The sequence below is a fragment of the Pomacea canaliculata genome, linkage group LG4 (genome assembly GCF_003073045.1).
Source record: "Pomacea canaliculata isolate SZHN2017 linkage group LG4, ASM307304v1, whole genome shotgun sequence".
In the NCBI taxonomy this organism is placed as follows: Eukaryota; Metazoa; Mollusca; class Gastropoda; order Architaenioglossa; family Ampullariidae; genus Pomacea; species Pomacea canaliculata.
In genome coordinates, this window is record NC_037593.1 from 22,260,820 (window position 1) to 22,272,077 (window position 11,258).

Here is an 11,258-nt window from a genome sequence, read left to right on the forward strand (position 1 = left end):
TTGAAGGGTATGGAGAAACTGATTTATATACAACTTTCAGTTCACCTATACAATTTTCTTATATAAAGCTTCAATATATACACATAGCTTGAATAAAAGTAAAAGTAAGACTGTTGTATAAGAAATGAAAAATTAATAATGACAATAATGACACTAAGCATTTCAATGATGTTAATTTTTCTACTGAAATATATTATATATTATATATTGTATGACAATCATTGACATTTATCAAAAATCTGTTGAAACTGGAATAAGTTTTTTTTCAATACATGCAACACAGAAGAGACTAAATTTCACTGCATTCGGGTGTGTAAAATAAAATTCGGGAATTTTTTTTCTTTCATTCTTAAAGTAAAGATTAAAATGTAGTGAAATTCGTCTTCCGTATCACAGGCTTTACATTTAGAGCAGTGTCGTAATCTTGGAACATTGCAAAATCGTTTAGTCTCTTACACAATCAAGAAGAAAGACGCTTTAAACAGTCTGTAATTCATATATATATCTTTCTCACACAATTCAGAGAACTATTTTTGTATAACAGATTTAAGAGCTAGGGTAGATGATAGGAAGATTAGGCCACTTATTTAAAATTATGTGCAAATACACATCTTGTTCAGCGCACAATACAAAGGAAAGTGTAGAAAGTATTATCGACAGCTCTCTTTTTTTCCATCCTGCAATCAGAATTTAGTCCAGACATGTCCGACGATGTTGGAAGCGACAACTCTGAAACCAGCGACATGTCAGAAGTCTCCAGAGTTAGCACTATCAGCGTACGATCTACACAATCAGAGAGACCACGTCGGAACCTGAGGTGACTTTTGACTTAAATTGTAACGGAAAACAATCACAAGGACTGTGAAGTCTTAAAGGATTTTTTTAGACGGGAAATAGTAGTTCCGAGTCTGTGCTCCCTACGCAAGCGATTCTTAATTTGTTCTGTCTTTATGTCCGCTCGTAGTATCCCTGACTTTATCTATGTCGTTATCACACATTATGCTTTTTGTTTCATCTTTGTCTTGTCTGATAGCAACAGTAAGTGTTACGTTTATGTTCCTCTCTCATCTCATGAACAACGTTATTGAGTATTGCTCTCTTTACATTGGACTTGAACTACTTTCTTTATAGCTTTCGTGCACCCATCTCGATCTTTGTTGTCAAATTTTAAGTCTAAAATTTTCAGTATCCTTATAGAGATTGTCAGTCACTTCGTGACAAAAACAAATGTTAAAATTCGAAAATAGCATATTCACTCAGCTTTATCCACAGGGATTTCACCTCAAAAATGGAAAGTAGAACCACGATCCCAAGAAAGCAAGTTGTCCGTAGCTCTTCCAGTGAAAGCCAGAGTCTAGAGAAGACAGATGGAAGTGTATCAGATTCCGCCGTGTCTTCTAGCGTCACCGAGGGCCGAAAGAGAAGACCTAGCTTAGGTCACAAAGTTGCTTCCCTTGTTGGTCTTTCCCGACGCAGCAGCAGTGCAACTCAACTGGCTGGCAGAGGTACGCATGACTAATATAGGCAAACGTAATACAATGAAGCCAGATTATTGCAGGATTGTCTGAAGAGCATTAATATTACTAGACTTCAGAATGTCTCTTTTTGTAAGTGTAGCAGCGCGTTTTGTACACGATACTCGACAGTCGATCACAGTTATCTAAAGTGAGGAAGTTAAACCAAAAGCATGACATCCTATTTTTTATGTGAAGATTACTCGTGGAGCAAAATGTTATTCAAGGTACTAATTATCAATGATTGATAGATATATCTGTGAAGCTCTTCGAACAAATCATTGGAAAAGCTCTATAAAAATGTTGTTTTTTCGACTTTCTTTACAAGGGTCTAAATATTCCATTTTGTGTTTCTGATAAAGCCGTGATGGTTATAGAAAGAATACCACATGACACACTCAGGTCTGTCTGATAGTGAAAAGTCCTTTGACTTCAGAAATGAAGAAGATAGAGCCAGTGTGGGGCATGTACCAAACAATCCCTAAACTGTCCGTTCATTCATACCCCATAATTTTCATCCCTCAGTCCCCCTAACCACCCATTCATTTATTATTTGTGCGTGCATAACAACCTGCATAAATTATGGTACATACCACACTTGTCAAAAAAGATGACATATGATCTTCAGACAATCAAAACTAAGTTTTGTTTTAGTTTATCCCTTGTTACTCCTCGAGGGGCATAGTGCCGCAACATCTTGCCAGCGGACCCGGTTTTAGGCAGCACCCTTCAGTTGGGTCCATGTGGTTCCGAAGTCCTTTGCCTCGCTCTCTACTGTTCTTTTCCAAGGTTTCTTTGGCCTCCCAACTCTCCTCTTCCCCTGGGTTCCAGTCAAGGGCCTGCCTGCCAATGGTGTCAGTTGGTTTGTGCAGGGTGTGTCCCATTCAGCCCCATTTGCACTTTTTGATGTCTTAGCTAGTGGCATTCTGGTTGGTTCTGGTTCTTTTCCCCAGACAGCTGTTGAAGATCTTTTCAGGCTTATTCACAGAATATGGCATAGCCATCGGTTGGTAAAGGTCTGCAGCTTGTTGTTGATGGTGTTTGTCACTCTTCACATTTCAGAACCAGGGTTAGTAGAACTGCCTTCACATTGATGTTGAAGATGCGGATCTTGAGTTACTGCTGAAGGATAAAGCTTGGGAGTTCCAGATGGGGCGTAGGTTGTTGAAAGCATGCCTGACCTTGTTGATGCGGCTTTTGATGTCATCGTCCGCTCCACCGTCCTTGTTGACAATGCTCTCCTTGAAGATGGATTGGGAGTTCCTGCTTGTTGTTGATTCTTATCACTTCGGTCTTCTTTCTGTTAACCTTTAAGCCAGTCTTTACTGCTTCCTCTGTTAACTTAGTTTGGTTTGTGCATGTTGTTTCCGATGAGATAGAAGACTAATGTAATCTGCAAAGTCCAGGTTCTCTAGCTGTTTGGTGAAGGTCCACTGGATACCGGTGTAGTTGTCTTGGGTCGTCTTGCGCATAATTCAGTCTATGACCATCAGGAAGATTGTTGGTGATAATATTCAGCCCTGTCTTGCGTCGGTCTTCATTACGAAAGGTTTAGTGAGTTTGCCGTTGTGAATAACTTTGCAGGATGAGTTTTCGTACAACCCTTGAATGATGTTTATGAGCTTAGGCGGAATGCCATAGTGGATCATCAGCCTCCAGATGATGTCCCTGTACACACTGTAAAATACCTTCTCAAAATCCATAAAAGTTATATAAAGGGAGGATTGCCACTCGATAGACTGCTCAATGATAATACGGAGGGTTGCAAATTGGTTAGTGCGTAACCTATCCCGGCGAAACCATGCTTGTTCTCTTGTTTAGTGCCTTCTTCAGTCTCTCTAGTATTACTCTTGTCAGGACTTTGCTGGGGATCGACAGCAGCATGATCTCCCGCCAATTGTTGCACTGGAAGGTCTCCTTTCTTTTGTAACTTAACCAGGTGGCTTTAACTGGACTAAACAGTACTTAACAGTCAACCAAGCTCTCAAAAAATAGTTAGGATAAGTAAATAATACTTTTTTTTCGTGCAGGAGGAAAAAAACGCAGCTCTTTCCAACGAAGTGAGGAGATAGGTGCTGTTGATCTTCGCGGTGGTATGTCTAAACAGGCTTCCAAAGATTCCACAGATGGCAGCATAGGCAGTATAAGCAGCGATTCATCTAGCGTGTAAGTAAAATTTGTCCTGAAAAGTGCGGATGAGTAACAATATCAACAAAAATTTCACTGCTGCTGGATCAATGAAAACAGTAATGTTTTAAAAAGTCTTCTCGTTCAGTGTCTTATTTACACAGAAGGATAGAAACACTTGACAATAATAGCGCTATGATATTGCTTGTAAACAAGAATCAAAATACATTAAATACAAGATTGGAAACAAAATTGCTCTGGTGGTACAACGTCATAAACTTTACCTGCAAATTTACCACAGCTAATAAAAGAGTTTTTATGCTAATGATATCTCTTTGGTTGTAGTATCACTGTCCTTATGACTGTTTTATATATATATCTGTGCAGGATGTGGCTACCATCAGGCATGCGACTAGGAGCAGATGGCCAATACGGAGAGTTTGTGGAAGGTTTGGGACCTTCTCAACTAGTGGGACGACAAGTGTTAGGAGCGCCTTGTCTTGGAGAGATACAGCTCGGCTTGTATGATCGCAAAGGTCACCTGGAGGTTGAGGTCATTCGGGCTAGGGGTCTCAACTCCAAACCTGGGGCTCGCGTTCTGCCAGGTGTGTGTGTGTGGTTTAGCTGTGATTGTGTTTGTGTATAATATATGTGGTTTTATAATGCCTCGTACATGTTTTATCATGCCTATTCGCGTGACAGTGAACGCAATTGCTTCAGTTGGTGAAAAAGAATTTAATCCAGCTTCGGATGGTTATTAAATTTTACTCCCCAGAGGATGGAGAGAATTTGTGGAGAAGGTTTCAAAAGGAATGTAATTTTGGTGTTCAAATTATCATTTCCGTATTAACTGTGTTCCTTCGCTTTACCCAAAAAAGATCTCTTTGATACTGCATGTCTAGGGGTAGAATTGAAATGACCAAATTCTCCGTACTTACATTAGAAACATATAGGCGTTCAATTCTAGTTTTAAGACACCCCCTTTTTGAAAATACCTTTAGTGTTTTTACACACACTTCAGTAACCGGAGGACTGGCAAACTGATCTTTCTAGATTTGATAACGACAGACCTCTATGAACAACTTTTACTCAGTTATGTTTGCTTTCCTGCAATTGTCGCAGCTCCTTATGTCAAAGTATATTTGCTGGAAGGCAAACAATGTTTGGAAAAGCAGAAAACAACAACTGCACGTCGCACGCTGGACCCACTCTATCAGCAGCAGCTAGTGTTCAGCGAATCATATCGAGGTCGTATTCTGCAAGTGAGTAAACTCATAGGAATATAGAAGTTTGTGCTTTCATGTTCTGTCGACACACACACTATACACTACACACACACACACACAAACGATGAACGAGAGGGCTGAGGTCAAATCGACTTTAAATGTTCGGCGTATGACTGATAATAATGTAATTCCCTTGTCTCCTCTCCGCTTCTTTCACTCGCTGCCTGCCACTGACCGTAACACCGTTTTAATTTGTTACTTGAAACACCTCTTTAAATCTTTGAAAACTCTTTATTGCCTTGAATGGATCAGTACGCTTTACGAGTCTTAAAATTGCTGTTTGCTAATGAACTTTGTGGCTGATCTGCAGTTCTTTATAACAGCTGATCCAAGATATTTGAAAAACTCAACTTTTGCAGTTTCTATCATTATCTAGTGTTTGTTTTTTTCCGATGAGCTTGCAATCTTTTTATATTTTTATATATTGACAGATATTTCCCTGTCGCTTGTCAGGCATTGTTCAGATTAAATTTTGTTCTATTTCTCTGTTTCATTTCTAATTTTCTTTCAGTTTAGCAACAACATCTGTTTTGAGAATGATTATGAATGTCATTACTACTATTATAATTATTTTACACGTAGGTTACTGTGTGGGGTGACTATGGCCGCATGGATAAGAAGGTCTTCATGGGCGTGGCTCAAATCTTACTCGACGACCTAGACCTTAGCAACATTGTGATTGGTTGGTACAAGCTCTTTCCAACGTCGTCACTGTTTGCCCATCATTCATCTACAACAGGCCTGGCTCAGATTGGACTACAAGACTCGAACACTAATCTCGAAAGTATTACCATGCGTTCTTAGTGACACGCCCCCAACTCCTGGCCAATCACATCTTTATTTTCTCCTTAATACACATGGACTTTCTACTATACCTTCTCTGTTTATTCTGTCCACAACAGGCTGTTTGCTGTTTCTTTATCGATTTATGTTTACTTTCTTTGTGATTATAAAGATTTACTAGGATATGATAGAGAGAAAGGAGCAAGAGTAGGTTTTATATTTTAAAGCCGAAACTTGTCCTTTTTATTTGTGTGAGTTGTGAACATGATGACATTTGAATATTTGAGCTAGCATGCATTCAAAATGCGAAAATAGGTGCAAGTTTATCACATGTTTAATTCAAGTGGGATTAAAAATTGTTTTAAATGTTACGCACGCGTATCACCCTCAGAAAAGACAAAAACGCGCATGCGCACAAACACTTCCATCTCTTTCTCTTCACCTTCTAGTGTTGTGAGTCAGATTGAAAAGAGATGAGAAACATATGCGGTGTTAAAAGAATGACTGAACTATAATTACCTTTTTTTGCCTCTCAAGGGATAGGAGAAAATGTTTTGTTTTCTTGGCAAAGAGTACACAATACTTTGTCGACTATCTGTTACCGATTTGAAAACTCTTGTAATATATACATGCACTACTTCTCTCCGCCTCAAAACTCACTCTTCCTCCGCCTGTGTATGTGTGTGCGTGTGTCCATACGTGTGTGTATATATACACACATATCTCTTGCACACAAATGTATAGTGACGTTACACACATGTAGTCCAGTTGAGGTGTTATGGACGCAGAAGTTCTTATCCATCACTAGTGCCTGCAAGCGTGCTTTAAGAAAAGACCTTTTTAAGACAAAAATAAATAATTTTTACGTTAAGTATAGACCAAAATCTTTCCAGTGAAAAGAAACACAACCACGATTTATTACAAGAGCATCTGCGACAGACGGAGATAACATCTTTAATCTCAGAATTGTTAAAACTTTCTATAATATTTTTTCTGAATTTTTCTGTATTTTCACTGGTATTCCAAATGTTTCTGGTTTGTTTTGCTTTGATTGATGTAACATGATGTGCAACCCTTACGAGATAGCAAACGAAGTGGCCGAAAGAGAATGTGAAGTAGAAAGTTGAATGTCATTTTATTTCCGATGTACTGTCTCACGTGTAAGATGTTGATTTCTGAAAATATACTATAATACTGAGAATGGTTTTAATTTCTGTCCCTTTCTAGGGATAGAACATAGAAATGACGTGTGTAACTTTTAACATTACATATATCACTGGTACATTCATGCAACTAGTGTATATCTGTTTTTTAAAACTTTATATGTACATTTGTGTGTGTGTGCGTGTGTGTGCACGCTTGTGTATGTGTGTGTGTAGCAAAAGTAGCAAGACTAGAACTAGTTTCTCTGAAAGAAAGACTGCCTTTACGGTGATGAAATGTGTGAAGTGCATTAAGCATTATAATATGTTTTCCTCAGTCTTTATTTTATCATAAAATATTTAAATAATATTAAATAAAACTGGGATATTACAGTGGATAGGTGGATAATACTTAAGGAGCTGCTTAAAAAATTAGTCTGTAAAGTATTCGTTATATAAATTATTATATAGCAAGCAACAACATTTTGATCGATAAATGTTGGCAGTATGGATATAGGCGACTTTGCTAATGATGTAACTAATCATCAATTAGCAAACAGTGGCATGAAAAAAAGGAATTGTCAAGGTTAAATCTCAGCCTGATGTATTTTATTTGCCTCATATGCAGTCACTTTAAGAATGTGCAAAGTAAAGCTGTCGTGCTTAATACAAGACTTTCTTAGTATAAAAAAAACCATTCCCTATCAACATGAACGTTTGAAGCGGAGTTCCGCTGATATTTCACTAGTTTTCTGCTTGTAAGGTCGAGAGTTGATAATGCTGCTGTACATCTGTTTCTGGTTCGGAGAGTATTCGTTGTTTTACATGATTTACTATTCGAATTTTTTAAGGTGCTGATGTGCATCTCATTCTTCTGAACTGAATATAGATGATAACAACAAGAATTGTTCTCACTGAATTGTTCTCGCATGAAAGGCTAGCCATTCTGTAAAATGCATGCGGTTTGCATCGACACAGAGGGGAATCTAGGAATGATAAAGGCGTGAAACGTTAGTGACTGGTAAGTTTTAGTCTAAAGTATTTCAATCCGAACAAAGTTTAATCTGCCTTCTACGGTGTTTATTTTACAACATACCTAAATCTGCTTCAAATGCGCTTACATCTGAACATGGGCGACACTGTTCTATAAATTCTAAAGTATGCAATATGTTTATGAGTGTTTATAATAGAATATTTTGTACGATTCATGTAAAGTGTGCTGAGAGCTCATCTCGACAGTGCGATATTCCTGGTTTCATAGTCATGCGTGTGTGTGTGTGTGTGAGGGGCGTGTATGTTATATTTCTAAACATGCAGTTAAAATTCTAAGGATATTGTGAAAATATTAAAACAAAAGTGACAAACTTTTTTATCGACCACCTTCCTACTTCTGTGGATGGCCTTCACGATTTCTTCTAATAGTTTATTTTTACAGTTTGCAATGTTTTGGGACTTTACTTTTTCATTTTAAAAGATGCCAGAATTTTTTCTTTTTATCGCTGTCATCTGATTGATACTGTAAATGATTTCAGTGAAAATGCTTTCATATATACACACTTCTAAAATGGAAATACTCTTCATTCTTTTTGCAGTCTCGGCTGATAAGACAATTTTGTAAATTGTTCTGAAGTCTTTGATTTTACAAAGCAACCGAATTCGTGTGCTATTGTGTTTTTACAGTGAAGACTTTAATAATAGATTTTGCATGGTAAACTGTATATGATAAATACACTAAAGTTGCCAATACTAGAACGTAGAGCAACTTTGCATGACACATTAAAATGCACTTGAGCCTTCAATCTTCTAAGCCATTTAATGGTTTGACCGTAGGTTAATACTAGGTCTAGCTTTTACATCTTACAAACTTTATTTTCGCTCAGTATTTTTATTTCTTTAACCTCTTTATATGCATTACTTCTGCTCGGCTTTTGCCGTCTTGAATTTTTGTGGTTTTGTGTGTAATACTGGATCTTCTAATACTCTATTGATGCAAATAGTATTTTAGATTAAATGCTAATATAATTTAAGCTTTGCTTGGAAGTGTCCATTAGGCGTAAAAATCTGAGCTGCACATGCAATGTGCATCGCTAATTTGTTTTCGTGAGAGGTGTTATTGTATAGTCTGGGAGTCTTTTTTAACTCTTTTAGAGTAACGTAACCTTCTCCTGCCGTGATATAGCCTTAGCCGCGGGCACGGCGTAAGCAAGCAAGCAAGCAAGCAACCAACCATGAGAGGTCATGCCGTAACCTCACCCTGCTTGTGGTGGTTGAGAAAATGACTTCTCAATGATGACTTACAAACTTTCGCATTTCGTAAACAGAAAGTTGGATTTTTTAATGTTCTCTCATTTCCGGATACATTTTACTTTTATTGTTTTCCTGTATGACTTTTATTCAACATTTAGAAAAAGCAAGAAAAATTAATCATTGAATGTATTGAATAAATGCAGTTCGTGATAGGACGAACTCTCAGAAATCCCATTGAAATGACTCAAAAATAAGGTAAGATAAGAGGCAGGATACTTCCAACTTTTTTGGCTTGCAGTATTCAAATGCTTTTGCTCACAGTACCTTTTACAATTCTTTTCTGCTGGTGAGTGACCCAGTCATGCACCATTTGTAGTGGAAGAGATTGCGAAAGAAGATGTAAGAGGAAAGAAACATTCATTACTTCTAGCTATGTATAGTGTGTACTGAGGGAAAAAAATCAACTGTGAGCAGTTTCTTTGTATCTCAGAAAGTTCCGACAAAACTATAAACGAAGAATGAGAGAATAAGAAGAAAGTATCAAGCTGGCTTCTAAATAACAGAAGAACAACCGCCAGAACCAAAAATATACTTTACTTTATAAATCAATAAGACTTTCGACTCACGAGAAAGTATGTAAATGAATCGAGAAATCTTTAAAATCCAAGTGATCTCATATTGTAGAATTTCGGCAATAAAGTAAATACTACCGCTTTTCTCGGTTTCCACAAATTTGTCGAATTTAAAGCAAGACATTCTTTGGTTATAGACGCAAGATTACGTTTGCTCTCAAAGACATTAGTTTTGACACAGACCACACAGGTCATTGGTTAAAAAACTGTCAGTTACATATACCACGTACTCAGTACATTTACAGTACCTACGTGAAAACGTATAAACAGGTGCATTTGTATGCACTTCACCATCTTGCTTTCAGCGACTGAAATATGATATAATGGAATTTCAATTTTCCTTTTAAATTAATTTGTTTTCATTTAACTTTATATAAGTAATATTTTAAATTATTTTGATAGAAGCCTTGTAAGGATCTTTTGGTCATTGGAAATGTTTCACTTAACAGATTACTCGGTCTATGGAACAACACATTCCACAAAATATTTTGTGGATTCTATTTTACTCAATTCAAAATGCATAAATGATCTTTATTTTAAGATATTTAAAGCATATTCTAAACAAAACCTGCCAACCTATAATGAGAAGATGTTGTCCAAAGAAATGTCCATGACGGTATTCTGTGGGTAGGGGTGTGGGTGTGGGTGTGGGTGTGGGTAAAAATAACGCACGAAAACATTTACAGGCTTCTCGTAGACATAGACCATCAGAGACCTGCATGTGTTGCACCTATTTCCCCAGGTAGGTTGTCACTTTGTTTCTCAGCAAACATTTGTAAGGAAAAAGGATAACAGGATTGTGCTGACAAAAATTCAGATTCGGCAATAGATATAGCAGAAGTTATTTTCAAGTCACTTTTTAAAATCTCTTGTATTTAGGTGCTGCCTTCATTCCACCATGTGTCTTAGAGGCATGGACGTTTGTACATATTGCTGAAATGAATGTAGCTACTAGAAACCCTATAATATTTTTAGTATTTGTCAATTATGTCTCTTCTTTTTTAACTCTTGCTCTTCTGCACATTGTTACTATCTGCTTTCGCTTCAGATTTACACATTCTGTACACTTTGTGTTATTAATAATATTCCAGATGAGTACAGGTTGCTGTTAACTACAGTTATTGTTCTTGTTACGCCAACCTGCGCAGGAGAAGAGGGGGCTAATAATCATACCCCATACTGTTCCCCAAATTTCTTTTCCCTTCTCCACTTCTGCATGTGCAGTTTGTATTTTATCCTGGAAATAAACATTTTTTATGCAGAGCATTGATGTTCTGTTACTTCTATCTGATATGTGTATTACTGTATTAGTAATATTTACAGGTATTTTGTTTTTATTTCTGTTTATACGCATTAAGTGCGATTTGATTGTCATTATCTACCGTTAATTTAATAACTTCACATAAGCAACAAACGTCAAAAAAGTGCACTCAACCAAGATCTATTACTAAACCACTAGCACATATTAGAATTGTGAGCACGTGAGTGGTCATCAATGAAGAAAAGTAATGTAAAATTATCAAAATA

General features: G+C 37.1%; 1 protein-coding gene across 4 annotated transcripts in view; it reads left to right on the forward strand.

Annotated features, from left to right (window-relative positions):
• LOC112562058 (regulating synaptic membrane exocytosis protein 1-like) overlaps positions 1-10,997 on the forward strand; it is a 66,711-nt gene extending 55,714 nt beyond the window's left edge. For all 4 annotated transcript variants that reach the window (XM_025235042.1, XM_025235045.1, XM_025235043.1 and 1 more), the window contains 6 exons: positions 688-817; positions 1,273-1,505; positions 3,545-3,680; positions 4,029-4,246; positions 4,764-4,903; positions 5,510-10,997. In XM_025235042.1, coding sequence (XP_025090827.1) covers positions 688-817; positions 1,273-1,505; positions 3,545-3,680; positions 4,029-4,246; positions 4,764-4,903; positions 5,510-5,731 — 1,079 coding nt within the window. In that variant the 3' untranslated portion in view covers positions 5,732-10,997. The remainder of the gene's footprint in view (positions 1-687; positions 818-1,272; positions 1,506-3,544; positions 3,681-4,028; positions 4,247-4,763; positions 4,904-5,509) is intronic.
• The last annotated feature ends 261 nt before the right edge of the window (positions 10,998-11,258 follow it).